General features: G+C 43.1%; 1 protein-coding gene across 3 annotated transcripts in view; it reads left to right on the forward strand.

Annotated features, from left to right (window-relative positions):
- The window catches only part of NQO2 (N-ribosyldihydronicotinamide:quinone dehydrogenase 2), a 37432-nt gene that overhangs the window by 8548 nt on the left and 11457 nt on the right, over nt 1-17427 (forward strand). For 2 of the 3 annotated variants that reach the window (XM_081086211.1, XM_081086213.1), the window contains exons 1-3: nt 5056-5357; nt 9978-10112; nt 12763-12927. In XM_081086211.1, coding sequence (XP_080942337.1) covers nt 10106-10112; nt 12763-12927 — 172 coding nt within the window. In that variant the 5' untranslated portion in view covers nt 5056-5357; nt 9978-10105. Of the gene's footprint in view, nt 1-5055; nt 5358-9977; nt 10113-12762; nt 12928-17427 lie in introns of those variants that run through there. The other variant, XM_081086212.1, reaches the window with a different exon arrangement.

Genomic DNA, 17427 nt, shown 5'->3' on the forward strand with positions numbered 1-17427 from the left:
AATCAATTAAAGTATCATATTCAGGTTTGGGAAATACCATCAGCCATTCCCAACAGGTGACAACATATGTGACTCAACCCTTGTTGAGTCCCCAAGTTCCATCAACCTTTTGATGAAACTCTTGCAATTATGACATGCTAGAATTGGCTTCCAGCATGTAACATCAGCAAAAATTTCTCCACATCAAGCCTCTTTATTTCAAACCTAACTCTCTCTCTCTCTTTCTCTCTCTTTCTCTCTCTCTCTCCTCCCCCACCCACCTTGTCTTCAAGATGATTGCAATTATTCTTTGCACTAGCTCCCATTTCCCCCAGTAGTTTGTATGCTCCATGATTCCAGGGGACCAAGGAACCAAAGTCTGTTTTGCTCAGATTTGAGTCCTCCAGGCCCCAAATAGTGACTGACACAGAGTAGGTGTAAACACTTTCTGAATGAATGAAGAATGAAAAAGTGAATGAATGAATAAATCCTCCTGTTCTCAAGCTTTGTCATTCTTTTATTATTTTTTTAAAATACATATATTTAAGATTTTCTAATTGTCAGCCATCAAGATACTGTTGCATTGGTCTTCCTTAATTCTGGTTTGGTTTCCATGATCTCAATTCACTTCTTACCTACTTCTCTTTTGATTTTGCGTTGACACAAAACATTTAAAAACTTTTAATTTGCTAGAACACAAACACAAGGGATTTCTTCCATTGATATTTGATGTGAGATATAATAGAGGTGAAGTGTTTCATAAAAATATGATAAAATGTCATAATTACTATAATTTTCTATCTTTGGTGTTAAGGCATGTAACCACTCTTTAATCATATATAATACAGGACCAAGATTTGGTTCAAAAAAGTGATTTCCTTGAAAAAGACTTACTTGTCTCCAAGGCATTTTCTAACACTTGCTATTCCACAGCTCCCTGGTCCTTTCGTGGGATCCACACCACCCAGAGGTCTGGCTGTTGTTTTCTTAGAAGATCTCACAGCACAAAAGACAAAATACACCCCTCCCACTGGACACCAGGGTTACTTTCCCTCATTATAGGAAAATCTACCTTCAGTTATTCCAGAGAACCTGACCTGCACCTACCTCTCTTAGAGCGACTCATTTACTTTCTACCACACAACTATTATTTGAGGACCCCTAAGCCAATTTAACCAGAAAGAGGGGAAACAAAAACGAATGTTATCTTTGTGGACATTCTAGTATATTTGGAAATACCTTGAGTACTTTTCCTCTGATAAAGGTAATCCTATCTAATAAAAGAGAAACATGGTAATTAGCGTATGACCGCTTCCCTCCCCATTGGCTAATCAGGGCGATATGCAAATTAACTGCCAGCCAAGATGGCGGCCGGCAGCCAGGCAGCTTGAAACTAACATGAGGCTTGCTTGCTTCAGTGACGGAGGACTCCAACGTTCCCCACCTGCTGCTGCAGGCCTCTGAGCTGCAACTCTAAGCAACTATGTTACAAATATAGAAGCTAAACAAAACCCCAGAAACCTGCTTTAGTCCGTAGGGCTTCAGCCAGCAGGATCGCAACATTGTTTCGAATACAGAAGGTAAACAAAGGCCAGCAGAGGCCTAAGAGCTGGAGACAAGCCTCAGGGCTAAAGCTGGCCCAGAATAAAAAAAAAGAAAAAGAAAAAAAGGAGCAGTTGGGAGCTTCTGTCACCCGCCAGCCTGAAAACAGCCCTCAGCCCCTCACCCAGACTGGCCAGGCACCCCAGTGGGGACCCCCCACCCTGAAGGGTGTGTGACCAGCTGCAAACAGCCATCATCCCCTCACCCAGGCTGGCCAGGCACCCCAGTGGGGACCCCCACCCTGATCCGGGACACGCTTCAGGGCAAACCAGCTGGCCCCTACCCGTGCACCAGGCCTCTATCCTATATAGTAAAAGGGTAATATGCCTCCCAGCACCAGGATCAGCGGAGCCAAGAGGCCTCCCAGCACCGGGATCAGAGTGACAGGGGGCAGCGCCCAAACCCCCTGATCGCCCTGCGGCTGTGTGTGTGACAGGGGGCGGGGCCAAAACCTCCCTATCTGCCCTGCTCTTTTTGTGACAGGGGAAGGCGCCCCAACCCCCTGATCGCCCTGCGGCTCTGTGTGTGACAGGGTGCGGCGCCTCAACCCCCTGATTGGCCCTGCTCTGTGTGTGACAGGCTGTGGTGCCCCAACCCCCTGATCGGCCCTGCTCTGTGTGTAACAGGGTCTGGCGCCCCAACCCCTGATCAGCCCTGCTGTGTGTGTGACAGGGTGCGGTGCCCCAACCGCTGCTCCTCCCACCACCACGGGCCCTGCTCTGCGTGACGGGGTAGAGCCATAACCTCCCCATCAGCCCTGCCCTGAGTGTGACAGTGGCGGCGCCCCAATCCCCTGATCGGCCCTGCTCTGTGGGTGATAGAGGGAGGCACCCCAACCCCCTGATCCGCCCTGCTCTATGGGTGATAGAGGGCGGCACCCCAACCCCCTGATCCGCCCTGCTCTGTGTGTGATGGGTTAGAGCCATAACCTCCCCATCGGCCCTGCCCTGAGTGTGACAGGGTGCGGCGCCCCAACCACCTGATCCACCCTGCTCTGTGTGTGACAGGGGGCGGTGCCCCAACTCCCCTATCGGCCCTACTCTCTGAGTGACAGGGGGGAGCTCCCCTACCCCCTGATCGGCCCTGCTCTGTACGTGACAGGGGGGAGCTCCCCAACCTCCTGATGGGCCCTGCTCTGTGCATGACAGGGGGGAGCTCCCCAACCCCCCTGATGGGCCCTGCTCTGTGAGTGACAGGGGGCAGCGCCCCAACCCCCCTGATTGGCCCTGCTCTGTGAGTGACAGGGGGCGGCGCCCCAACTCCCCAATCGGCCCTGCTCTGAGCCCGACCAGGGGCTGCACCTAGGGATTGGGCCTGCCCTCTGCCACCCGGGAGCGGGCCTAAGCCAGAAGGGCGTTATCTCCTGAGGGGTCCCAGACTGCGAGAGGGCACAGGCTGGGCTGAGGGACCCCCCTCCCCCCCGAGTGCACAAATTTTTGTGCACCGGGCCTCTAGTTCTAAAATAAAGTCTGCTTCCAGGACTTCCTAGGCTCACAATGCAAGGTGGCCCTGTCCCCTGCTGGCAGGAGGGCATCTCAGAGAGACCATATTCTCCTCCCTGAATACAAGGAAAGCAGCAGCAGCAGACAAACGAACCCCAACACCGGCTACAAACAGCAGCACTTTTGCTCATGAGGAACATTAAGAACACAGGGGATTCCTTACTTCTGCCCTATTGTTTGAACAGAACCATCCAAGGACACCAGAAATCAAGGTGCAGAGTTGGAGGACAATCCTTGGGATGTCATCATGGTTGATGGACTGCCAAATGAGATGGCACAAACCAGCAAGTGGTGGAAAAAGCAAAAAAGAGACCATTAGCTCAAACTGCTCATCAGCAAACCCCTCCCCCCACCCCACAAACACACACACAAACACACCCACAGATTCCATAACTTTCCACCTTCTAGGGCAGTGGTCGGCAAACTGCAGCTCGCGAGCCACACGCGGCTCTTTGGCCCCTTGAGTGTGGCTCTTGCACAAAATACCACGTGCGGGTGCGCACGTACAGTGCAATTGAAACTTCGTGGCCCATGCGCAGAAGTCGGTATTTTGCGGAAGAGCCACACTCAAGAGGCCAAAGAGCCGCATGTGGCTCACAAGCCGCAGTTTGCCGACCACTGTTCTAGGGGATGTCCTGGGCTTTGAAACATCTGTGTGTTTTTTTAATTAAATTTTTTCTTTTCAGAAAATTAAATTGATATGCAGCTGTAGGAAGTAACACATAGACATCACATGTGCACTTTATCCAGTTTCTCCCAAAGAAAACATCTGGCCAAACTACAGCATAATATTACAATGAGGATATTCATATTGATAGTCAGATACAGACCATTTCCATCACCACAGGGGTTCCAACTGTTGCCCTCTTATAGCCACATCCAACCCCTCCCTCACCTCTGGCAACCACTAATCTCTTCTCCATTTCTATAAGCTGTCATTTCAAGAATATTACACAATTTGTGGGACCATGTACATGTTATTGTACAGTTACACAGTGTACGGAACCTTTTGGGATTGGCTTTTTTCCTTTCATAATTCTCTGGAGATTCACACAGGACATTGGCTGTATCATTAGTTCATTCCTTTTTATTGCTAAGTGTTGTGCCATGGCCCATCATCCTTAAAATTTACTTCAAAATTATAGTTATCATATAATAATATATTACTTTTAGGTGTACAACACAGTGCTTAGACATTTATATACCTTACAAAGCGACGACCACAGTAAGTACCTACCTGGCACCACACATCATTATTACTATCATTGACTAAATTCCCAAAGCTGTACTTTACATCACTGTGATGTTTTTATAACTAGCAGCTTGTACTTCTGAATACAGTTCAACATAAAAAAAAAAAAGAAAAAACAATCTCATTTAGACATGGGTGGAGGACCTGAACAGACATTTCTCCAAAGACATACAGATGGCCAACAGGCATGAAAAAATGGTCAACATCACTAATAATCGGGGAAATGCAAATCAAAACCACAGGGAGCTATCACCTCACACCAGTTAGAAGATGATCTACTATGTTGGCCAGAATGTGGGGAAAAGGAACCCTCCTGCACTGTTGGTGGGACTGCAAATTGGTGGAATCACAATGGGAAATAGTAAGGATTTTCCTCGAAAAATTAAAACTAGAATTACCATACAACCCAGCAATTCCACTTTGGGGAATTTATCCGAAAACACTATTTCAAAAAGATAAACGCATCCCTGTGTTCAATGTAGCATTACTTACAATAGCTAAGATATGTACCTTCACTTTTTACCCTAGATCCCTACCTGGGCAGCAGGGCAGCCCTCTTCCAAGCACGGTGGGCTCACCGTCCCCCACAGCACTCAGTCAACACAGGTGCGGCTTCAATCCCAGGGGAGGAGGGAGTGGGCACAGGGCGGGGCCAGGGGCGGGGCCAGCGGGCTTTGTCTGAGAAGTTGAGCAGGGTAGTGGGTGGGGCACGGCCGCAGCGGGGCGGAGGGGTGAGGGGTGAGGGGTGAGGGGGCAAAGAACGGCCCTGGAGCTGGCAGGGGCGGAGCGCGGGAGAGGAGCCCTGGGAGGAGCAGGGGGCTGGGCGCCCGGGACCAGGCCTTGTGCAACCCAAGTTCCCCTGGCCGCTGGGTCTGTGCCGAACAGGGCAGTCTGTCCTTGGCCTGGCAGCTGCGAGTGCGCGGCCCCAGCGGCCGGAACCCGGCGTGGACGCCCGGAGCTTCCCTCCCGCCCACGCGAGTTCGGCCCTGACGCTTCTTTCCCGGGGCGTCCGCTTCGGGAGGGTGAGTGCCTCCTCTTGCCATGGGCCCGGGGGCTTGGCCGGCGCAGCTCCCGGAGCTCAGCGCGCGCTCTTGGCGGGGGCTGCAGGCTGGAGAGGTCTCTGCGGATTTTCACGTCCCGGCCAGAGTGGACTTACTGGTCCCCATGCTTCCTCCTACCGTGGCCCACTGACCCTTTCAAAGTCAGGATTTTACGGACCTCTTCCTAAATCCTACCGCATGCCAGGCCTGGTTATAACAGGCTCCTCTGATCTGCTCTCAGCCCTATTACAAGTGAGGAAATTTACAATGAAACAGGCTCAGATCAGTTCGTGAAGGGGGTGCCAAATAAGGCCAGCGCCCCACAGCTCGCCCTTTGTCCAGTACATTGTGGCAGTCTGTGACGGAACCTTTAAACATTTTAAACAGCTTCTTTAACCTTTAATTTCCCTTAAAATATCAGCCAAAAAATACATGGAAAGGGGCATGTATTAAATATTATATGCTTCTAGCAGTGCTGTGTATAGTTCTGGACATAACCCAAGTGCCCAGAAACGGAGAAACGGTCACACATGGGCATGCAGACAGTGGTCTAGTTACTTAATGAAATGCTGTCTACCGGGGTGACAGGCACAGAGCCTGCCAGTGTGTAAAGAGGCAAAGTGAAAACACAACAGCTTCTGGGTACTGATTAAGAAGTAATGCACATCAACAATATCAGCCTATTTGATGCAGTCTATGTAGTTTCATAACCGCGTGGTTCTTTTCTGTCGACCTGGCTGAGTGCATAATTCTTATCAAAGGGGAAGGATTACTGCTGTGGAGTGGGGTGTAAGGAAGGGGAATGAGTGGGAATGGAAGGGCACTGGACAGCAAGTCCAAAGCCTGGCTCAAATGTTTTATTTGGAACAAGTAACTTCCTGAGCCTGTTTCTTATTCTGTGCAACTTGGAGAATTGTAGGAGCGCGGGAGTCACAAACGCAAATGCCTCAAGTGACCGGGCATGTGATGTGAATATGTAACTGGGCCAAGCAAGCAATAGGGAATGGTGGGGCCTGGGAATACAGAATACATGTCCTGCTAGAGGCATTAAAATTAAATAATTTCCCCCCAACCAAAATTGTTTTGGGCCTTCATCTTAGGAAGCTCAGGATAAGTTATTATATGAGTCTGAAGTGACAATGATAACGTTTTAAAAAGTAATCAGGACATATCATTCCTGCTTAAGGCGCTCCAGTGGCTGTCTTGTTATGCTTAGAATAATGTCCTCACCCCAGTCTCGCTGATCCCACTCACCTATGATTGCATTGCCCACCAAAATTCTGTGTTTAACCACAGGCTAGTCAAACAGGGTTTATTGAATACTCTAGGTCAGTTCCCAACTCAGGCCTCTTACTAGTACTTGCTATTCTCCCAAGGTTTTACATGGCTTGGTCCTATCATCATTCATCTGCGCTTAGAGATACCTTCTTGGACCTTTCTATCCTAAAATATCAAACACAGTCCAGCCATTTTATCTGCTAAACTACTTTATTTTCTTTCTTTTTTGGGGGGGATCACCATTTATTTAATGTATTTTATAGTGTTACAGATATCTTCCACCCCCCCCCCCACCCCTTTGTCCCCTCCTCCCAACCCCTACCCACCCCTCAGATCATATATAAGTTCTTTGGTTTATCTCTTCTCATTCCCCCAATCCCACATTGAGGTATGTCAGTCTGTCCCATGCCTCTATGCTTTGGGTCTTATTTTGTTGGTCAATTCATTTTGTTCAATGGATTCCACAAATATGTGAGATCATGTGGTATGTGTCTTTTTCAGATTGGCTTATTTCACTTAACTTAATATTTTCCAGGTCCATCTATGTTGTCCCAAAGAGTAAGCGATTCCTCTCTTTTTTACAGCTGCATAGTATTTCATAGTATAAATGTCCCACAGCTTTTTTATCCATTCATCTACTGATGGGCACTTGGACTGTTTCCAAATCTTAGCTATTGTAAATTATGCTGCTATGAACATAGGGGTGAATATATTCTTTCTGATTGGTGTTTTAGGTTTTTAGGACATATTCCCGGAGTGGGACTGCCGGGTCAACAGCAGTTCCATTTTTAATTTTTTGAGTAAACTCCATACTGTTTTCCATAGTCTCTGAACCAATCTGCATTCCCACCGGCAGTGAACTAGGGTTCCCTTTTGTCCACATCCTCACCAGCACTTGTTGTTTGTTGATTTTTTGATGATAGCCATTCTGACAGGTGTGAGGTGATATCTCATTGTGGTTTTAATTTGCATCTCTCTGATGATTAGTGACTTTGAGCATTTTTTCATTATCCCTTGGCCATTTATTTGTTGTCCTCTTTGGAGAAATGTCTATTCAGGTCTTCTGCCCATTTTTAAATTGGATTATTTTTCTCCCTTTTGTTGAGTTGTATGAGTACTTTATATACTTTTTATATTAACCCCTTATCAGAAGTATCATTGGCAAATATGTTCTCGCATACAGTGGGTTCCCTTTTTATTTTAATGTTGGTTTCTTTTGCTGTGCAGAAGCTTTCTATTTTGATGTAGTCCCATTTGTTTATTTTCTCTTTAGTTTCATTTGCCCTATGAGATGTATCCATAAACATATTGCTACATGAGATATCTGAGATTTTATTGCCTATGTTCTCCTGTAAGATTTTTATGGTTTCATGTCTTACATTTAAGTCTTTTACCCATCTTGAGTTTATTCTTATGTATGGTGTAAGTTGTTGTTCTAGTTTCATCTTTTTGCATGGTCTGTCAAGTTTTCCCAGCACCATTTGTTGAAGAGACTGTCTACTCCATTGTATATTCTTGCTTCCTTTGTCAAATATTCATTGACTGTAATGGAGTGGATCAATTTCTGGGGTCTCAGTTCTGATCCATTGGTCTATATGCCTGTTCTTGTGCCAGTGCCAGGCTGTTTTGGTTATAATGGCTTTGTAGTATAGTTTAATATCTGGTATCGTGATCCCATCTACATCATTCTTCTTTCTCAAGATTGCTACAGCTATTCGGGGTCTTTTATGGTTCCATATAAATTTTTGGAGTATGTGTTCTAGCTCTATGAAGTACGCCATTGGTATTTTAATAGGGATTGCATTGAATTTATATATTGCTTTGGGTAGTATAGACTTTTTTTAATAAAACATATATATATATTTTATTTAAATATGTTTTATTGATTTTTTACAGAGAGGAAGGGAGAGGGATAGAGAGTTAGAAGCATCGATGAGAGAGAAACATCGATCAGCTGCCTCCTGCACACCCCCTACTGGGGATGTGCCCGCAACCAAGGTACATGCCCTTGACCGGAATTGAACCTGGGACCCTTGAGTACGCAGGCTGACGCTCTATCCACTAAGCCAAACCGGTTAGGGCAGTATAGACATTTTAATGATGTTAATTCTTCCAATCCATGAACACAGTATATTCTTCCATTTATTTGTATCTCCCTCTATTTCTTTTTTCAATGTCCTATCATTTTCCAAGTACAGGTCTTTTACTTCCTTATTTAAGTTTATTCCTAGGTATATTATTTTGTTGTTGTTACAGTGGTAAAAGGGATTGCTTTTTTAGTTTCTCTTTCTGAGAGTTCATTATTAGTATATAAAAATGCCATCGATTTCTGGAGGTTGATTTTGTATCCTGCTACCTTACTGAATTCATTTATTAAATCTAGTAGTTTCCTGGTGGAGTCTTTAGGATTTTCTATGTACAATATCATGTCATCTGCAAATAATGAGAGTTTTACATCCTCCTTTCCAATTTGGATGTCTTTTGTCTCTTCTTCTTTTCTGATTGCTGTGGCCAGGACTTCCAGAACTATGTTGAATAAGAGTGGTGAAAGCAGACATCTTTGTCTTGTTCCTGTTCTAAGGGGAAATACTTTTAGTCTTTCCCTATTGAGTATGATGTTGGCTGTAGGTTTGTCATATATGGCCTTTATTATGTTGAAGTCAGACCTCTCTATTCCCTTTACTGAGAGTTGTTATCAAAAAAAGGATGATGGATTTTGTCAGATGCTTTTGCTACATCTATTGATATGATCATGTGGTTTTTGTCTTTCAGTTTTTTATGTAACATATCACATTACTGATTTGTGAATATTGTACCGGCCTTGCATCCCTGGAATAAATCCCACTTGATCATGGTGTATGAGCTTTTTCATATATTGCTGGGTTTGATTTGCTAATATTTTGTTGAGGATTTTAGCATCTGTGGTCATCAGGGATATTGGCCTGTAATTCTCTTTCTTTGTAGTGTCTTTATCTGACTTTGGAGTTAGGTGACATATTTCAAATACCTTTTGGAAGAAGGCCCCTCAGAGGTTACAGTGATCTCGCTCTTGCTTCTTTCACTGGTTACAGTGACTCCACCAAATTTCCCAGCTGTGATTCTGTTTGCTACAGAGTAGGGCAGTCACTGGTGAACTTCAGAATCCACTTCTTTTTCTGCCCATTCACCACCAGCTTCTTCACTGGCGCCTGGCCTCTCCTAAAAAGCCTTTTGCTGATCCATTTGCATGTCCTTCAGAAAGTGGTGGTGAGGCCTGGAGCCAGTACTTCAACCTCACCTCCTTGTCTCCCCACCTCCCTCAAGTGTTTGTTTTTTCTCTTCTAGGTTGTTGAGGCCTGAGGAGACTGACTACATCTGAAAGCCTGGGGCTCACCACTCAGAATCCTTCTGTGCTTAGGATTAAAGCAAACCTCCTCTGTGACCTGTCAGAGAGAAATCCATCTGCCTAGAACATGGCAGGTGACTATTAGCTATTAACTTTTCTAAATTAAAATTTTAAGTAAAAGTTGAATATGTTATTTAGAAAAAATCTAAATAACACTGAAGTGTATAAAACTTGTTTTGTTTATGTGGATCACTACCTGGAATTACTTTATTTTTTATTTTCTTACTTATTTTATTATTTATTTAAATCCTACCAAAAAGGACACATATGTAATACCCTTTGTAATACTTTAAGCAATAAAACAATTAAAAAAAAAATCCTACCAAAATATAGGTTCCTCCAAAGTAAGGGCCATGCTTATCCAATCTCTGAAATGACCCGAGGGAATAGTAGATGCTCAATATATAGTTGCGTGAATGAGCCCCCTGGGTAACCATGGTTAAAAATTCAGTATAACTCCCCATCTTTACTTGTCTCCCTGCTCATGGCCCCATTCTGCTACATCTTTTTTTCTCTCAACAATCTATATATATAAAAGGCTAAGTGTCCATCCAACCAGTAGCTATGACATGCACTGACCACCAGGGGGCAGACGCTCAATGCAGGAGCTGCCAAGATGCACACTGGCCATTTAAAAATAAACCGCACCATGGACCTGGCGCCACAAAGCAACACTCGGCTTCCCCCAAGTGGGACACAGGCCCCACCACCATCCTGGGGTGACAGCCCACCAAATTACAGCCAACACTGCCAAGACCCCATGGTGCAAAATGTGGCCCATAGCCCAGCCCAGCCCAGCCCAGAAACAGTCACTGTGGGTGCCGGGTAATGATTTCACATAGCAAAACCCAGCTTCCTTTCCCTAGCAACTAGTCTCCTTGGAGTTTCTTCAGCCCAGGAACATGACTTGCTTTATAGCCAGGTGGAAACTTTTTATACTTTAACCAAATGTCTGTGAAGCGTTTTCATGTGCCTCATCTCATTTGATCCTCACAGAAGTCCTGGAGTAGGTAGATAGGAGACTTGGTAGAATCCTATTTTCTTTTCATTAGCCAGAAAAATGAAAATGGAAATTTAGAAAGTTTAGAAACTTGACCCAACTGAAAAGAAGTAAGAAATGGTGGAACTTGAAAATGACTTCAGGTTTTCTCACTGTGCAGAATATAGTCAAACACTGCTACAGTTAAATATTTTACCCTTTTTCTCTCTGCATGATCTACAGTAATAATGTGCTTCGTGTTGATATTTACTGCTGTGTTGCTGACAATTACCTGAAAGAGAAGTTGGGTGCTTCACTGGGCTGGAAAAAGTTCAGAAAGCAAGTCTAATTAAGCAAGTTTATTCCATATAAAAGGCTAAGTTGACTGACGCATGCGTGATACATATAAAGCTCTCACTGGCACCAATCGCATGTGTATGTTTTGATCTATAATTGTCGATCATAAATTTGGTTGACACTTCTATTATAGAGAAAGGGTGAATAGCAATATTAAAATATTTCTTCTAATTAATTCCCTTTCAATGTGCATGAATCTGTGCACTAGGACACTAGTATAACATAAAAATCTCTTAATTTCAGAACATAATGGTGCACCTTACATATGATACTATACATTGGGGTTTTCCACCTCAGCACTACTGACATTTTGGGCCAGAAAACCCTTTGTTTTATGCAGCATCCTTGGGGCTATCAGATGCCAGAAGTTCCCCTGCACTGCCCCCCACCCTGCATCCCCTGAACCCTCCCAGCCATGAAAACTGAAAATGTCTCCAGTTATTGTGAAATATCTCCTGCGAGGCAGCACTGCCCTAGTTGAGAACCATTGGTATAAATATTTTATTTGTATCCATTTTCCCAAGTAGACTCCATTCATGGCTAATGAGCCTGAGAAGTTAAAATTAAAAAAAAAAAAAAAAAAGTATATCATTAACTCATGGAATTTAACCTTTATACTCAGTGGAATGCCCCAAAATTGTTTGCTTCAAACTAACCTTTGTATTTTCTCCTTAAGGACCTAAACTGAACATTTTAAATCAACAGTTTAAATACTTGGCCTTAAACTTTACCTGAGAAAATTTAAGCAAATCACCAGAGCTGCCTCTTGCAAAAAAAATCAGAGCATAATTTCAAGTTATCTTCTAGCAAGGACAATACTGCTTCAGGAGCTATTGGTAATAGTGACACAGCCAGGACCCATAAGACCTGACTCTTACACTTCTTGTCATCTCACATCCAAAAGCTGGGCTCCTTACGACCCTGTCTTCCCTGGAGTAGTACTAGGAGTCCAGTTTTTCATATCTTGTTTAAGTGTGACATTTCAATGGGGCTGGAGGAAAAAAAGCAAGACTGTGTGTCAATAGCTGATACCTGCCCACATAGGGTTAGCACAAAACATGAGTCAGGGAGCTTTTCATTTCATTGAGTTTGGGAACAGGGCTCCAACTTCTCAGAGGATAACCAAGCCAGATTGGGCTTTGAAAGAACTTGGTTGTGTGAGTTTTGACCAATCATAATTGGACCCATTGTATATTTGCATATTAGTAAACTCAAGTACCCATGAGCTATGCTATAACTGGATTAAAACCTCACTCATTGAAAAGGTTGGTATTTCTTAGCTTTAAATGCTGTAATGCTCCTACACACGTCATTTCCGTTTTAGTCTTTTTGAATTTTGACAAAGAAGAATTGCTCTTTAAGAGAAATCATTTCTTCTCTGGACTTAGGTAAGAAAGTGCTCATCGTCTATGCGCACCAGGAGCCCCGGTCTTTCAACGGCTGTCTGAAGAAAGTGGCTGTGGAGACCTTGAGCAAGCAGGGCTGCTCCGTCACCGTGTCTGACCTCTATGCCATGGACTTTGAGCCGAGAGCCACAAGGAACGATATCACTGGTAAGTCACGGGACACAAGCTGTGTCTTTTAAAACTTCTTTCTTTGGGTGTGTGCATTTTTTTATTGAGGCACAACTGATAGGACATTAGTTTCAGCTTTACAATGTAAAGATTCAATATTTGTATGCATTGCAAAATGATGACCACAATAAGTCCAGTTAACACTCGTCACCTCACATAATTACATATTCCTTTTCCTTGTGAAGATCCACCATCCAGCTACTTTCCAATGAGCAATACAGGCTTATTTACTGTAGTCACCATGCTGTACATAACATCTCCATGACTTACTCATTTTATAACTAAAAATTGTACCTTTGACCCCCTTCATCTGTGTGGCCCACTCCCCAATCTCTGCCTCAGAAACCCACCAATCTGTTCTCTATATCCATGAACTCAGTTATTTTCGTTTGGTTGTTGGTGTTTTGTTTGTTTGTTCTTTTTTTTAAAATATACATTCCATGTGTAAGTGAGATCATACAGTATGCATCTTTTTCTGTCTGACTTATTTCACTTAGACTAATACCTTGTAGGTCCACCCATATTGTTGCAAATGCTAAGATTTCATTCTTTCTTTGTGGCGGAGTAATAGCATTCCATTGTATATATACCACATTTTCTTTATCTATGTATTCGCTGATGGACATTAGGTTGTTTCCATGCCTTAGCTATTGTAAATAATGCTATAATGAACACGAGGACCCTATATTTTTTCAAATTAGTGTTTTTTGTTTTCTTTGGATAAATACCCAGAAGTGAAATTTCTGAGTCATAAGGTAGTTCTAGTTTTAATTTTTTGAGGACCCTCCATGCTATTTTCCTTAGTGGATTCACCAAATTATATTCCCACCAATAGAGCACAGGGGTTCTCTTTTCTCCACATCCTTGCCAACACTGGTTATTTCTTGTCTTTTTTATAATAGCCATTCTAACAGGTGTTAGGTGGTATCTCATTGTGGTTTTGATTTGCATTTCTCCAATAGCTAGTAAAATTTAACATCTTTTCATGTGCCTGTTGGTCATTTATATGTCTTCTTTGGAAAAATATTTATTAAAGTCCTCTGACCATTTTTAAGTCAGATTATTTGTTTTCTTACTTTTTATTTTTGTAATTTAAAAAAAATTTAGAGAAAAAAATAACCAGCACACATAATATACAATTCTCAAGTGGAGAATTCCACAGTGCAAGTTTGTTTACCATCCCGTGGACACCAGTTTCTCTGGCCCTGAGATAATAAGTGTTACCCATTTTCTCACTGTCCTTCCAAGGACATTCTGTGCTGTATAAAGCAATTACAGGTATATTTTCCACTATTTTTAAAAAATGGTAGTATAGCCCTGACTGGTTTGGCTCAGTGGATAGAGCGTCGACCTGCGGACTCAAGGGTCCTAGGTTCGATTCCAGTCAAGGGCATGTACCTTGGTTGCGGGCACGTCCCCAGTGGGGAGTGTGCAGGAGGCAGATGATCGATGTTTGTCTCTCATCGATGTTTCTGACTCTCTATCCCTCTCCCTTCCTCTCTGTAAAAAATCAATAAAATATATTTTTTTAAAAATGGTAGTATATTATATCCATTGATTTGCACATTGCTTTCCTTTTTTACTACTACAAACTATTCCATTATTTGGATGTCATAGTTTAAGTAGCCCCTACTCAAGGGCACTTAACCGGAATCGAACCTGGGACCCTTCAGTCCGCAGGCTGATGCTCTATTCACTGAGCCAAACTGGTTAGGGCCTCAAGGGCACTTTAGGTTGTTGTCCACCTTTTGCTGTTATAAACAGTGCTGTAGTGAATAGTCATCACCACATGTGTTGCCCTACATATGCTAGTAGATCTAGTAGTGGAATGGCTGGTGTGGGGAATGTGCACTTTTAATTTTTATAGGTAATATCAAATTGCTTCCCATAAATGTTGAACCAGTTTACACTCCTACCAGCGATGCTTGCAAGTGCTCATTTCCTCACTGTCTCCAAAAGTGTTATCAATTTTTGAAAATTGGTAACGTGACACGTGAAAAAAATTGGTTCCTGGTATAGTTCTAATTTGCATTTTTCTCATTCAAATAAGTGAGTTTTACTATTGTGGGGAGGAAGAAATTTTCCTTTGTCCTCTGGTCCAATAAATATTAGAGAGATCAACAAGAAAAAATAACAAAATTTAATTATGTACATGCATACATATGGGAACCCAACATACATGAGAGGTTCAGAGACAGAAAGGCAAAATGCGGTACATATGGCATTCTGAGCTAAGGAGAGGTAAGGCACCTTGGGGCTTCAGAGGGGATGAAGGTCATTGCAGGATGATAAGAGCAGGTGTTCAGTAATTAGAAGTCTGCCCTGCCCTATACAAAGTTATTTCTGCTAATAACATTTATTATAGGCAAGGTCCTAATTTAAATTCTCTCAGGGAGAAGTAAAAGTTGTTTGTGGGCCAGCAGGTTCTCAGTCGCCTTCAGCTCAAAATAATTCACATGTCAAGTGGCCTGTCCTGAACTCCATCAGTCTTGCCGTTAAAATTTCCTGAGAAGTTCACATTTCAGAAGGTGGGTTGGTAGGTTGTTTTAGTTCTCGTTAAACCAGACTCAGTCTTGAGAAGAGTTTAGCTCATTTAAACAGCTGTGTCTCATTTCAGGAGTTGGTGATGCCTATGGGTTCCCAAAGTTAGGCCTTTGGTCTACGTGATCAGGTATTTAGGAGAGTCATCTCTATAAGAACAGAAGTTTTGGTTAATGATTAGAGCAGATTATAATCCCAGGTTCTGAGTTGAGAAGACAGGCATCAAGAAGATTTCTAGATGTCTCACTCAAAGTATCTACATACTCTGGACTTCTCTTGTTCTCTTTCTAATTCTTTAAGTTGTAGGGTTAAATGGTTTGTTTTTAATTTTTCTTGTTTTTTTGAGGTAGGCCTGTAGTGCTATGAACTTCCCTCTCAAAACTTCTTTTGCTGTGACCCAGAGATTTTTGGGTAGTTGTGTGTTCATTTTCATTGGTTTCCAGGAAGTTTTTTATTTCTTTCTTGATCTCATGGTAACCCAGTCATCTTTTTTTCATCTTTATTCATGTTGTTGATCATCTTTGCCATCATTATTCTGAACTCTATATCTAATAAATTTCTTATGTCTATTTTGTTTAGCTCTTCTTGAGAATTCTCTTGTTCTTTCATTTGGGGCTTGTTTTTTTGTCTCCCCATTTGACTGCCTGTTTGGGTTTGTGTCTATGTATTAGGTAGATCTGCTATGACTCCCAGTTTCTAGTACAGGACAATGTTAGACACTGAGACTTTCCCTGAGTACCCTCCTGGAACTATCGGCAATCCACATGTTGTGGCTCCCTCTGCTGGGGCTTTGTGCCTTTGGAAAGGACCAAGATGTGCACCAGGGTCTGCTTTTCCTAGCCTCAGGCCCAAAAGATCAGGCAGAGACTCAGAGCCCACAGAGATCTTCCTCTGCCTTCAGTTCAATTGACACTCAAGCTTTGTTAGCCTCAGGCTATCAACATCAGAGTGGTGATAGAGGTCTTCCAACAAGGTGGGGCAACTGCCTTCCTCAAAGATCTGCCAGACAAAGATGTCCTCTACAGCATGAGGTAATGACTCAGAGCATGAAATCAGGGTGCCCACACTCTGAGCTCCAACCCCAAAGCCCCCCACTCTGGACTCTCCTCACATAGCTCCAGTCCACTCTGCCCTCCCTATGCCAAAGCCCAAGGTGAGTGGCTGCACACAGAATTTTTTGTTTTTGACTTTTAAGAGGGTGTCTGCATTTCTAGCTGCCTCTCCCTGGCCTACAGCAATCCTACTGCTATTAACAGCCAGGTGTTCTGTGGGCACCTTTCTCAATTCTGGTTCTCTGTTCTGTGGAGCCCAGCTTGGCATTTAGACTCAGGGTTCTCATTGGGAACTTCCCAAAGCTGAGATATCCCTCCATACCTTCAGCTGCTGTCTGTGAGGGCTCAGCCCCTCCACACTTCCTACCAGTCTCTATGCAGTCTCCACTTTCTGTCCTTGATTATTAGGGTTCTTTCTGTCCTTGGGGACTCTGGGGTTGGAGCTCAGAGTCCTCAGTTAATTTTTCTGGGTAGTTTTTCTGTATTTTAGTTGTATTTCTACTTTGGTCCTGGGAGACTGTCAGTGTAGCTTCCACTTATTCCGCCACATTTTAGAATCCTCCCTTTTCTTATGATTTTAAAGAGCTCTTTATATATTATAAAATTAGCATTTAGTGTGGGATTTGAATTGTAAATACATTTCCACCAAATTTTTTGTTTTTTACTATGCTTATGGTATAATCTTTTTTTTCCATGCAGGATTTTATTTACTTTTAATTAGTTGGCTTTTGATCAAAGGTCAAACTTTCTAAGATCTGGATTTTGCCATATATATATATATATATATATAAACTCTAAGTTTATTTTTTAAACATTTTATAGTTTCTTGTAGTACTTTACAGATTCTACTTTTTAAAATTACAAACTTTATCCATTCAAAATTTAT

Source organism: Myotis nattereri, assembly GCF_964212035.1.
Source record: "Myotis nattereri genome assembly, chromosome: 3".
Classification (NCBI taxonomy): domain Eukaryota; kingdom Metazoa; phylum Chordata; class Mammalia; order Chiroptera; family Vespertilionidae; genus Myotis; species Myotis nattereri.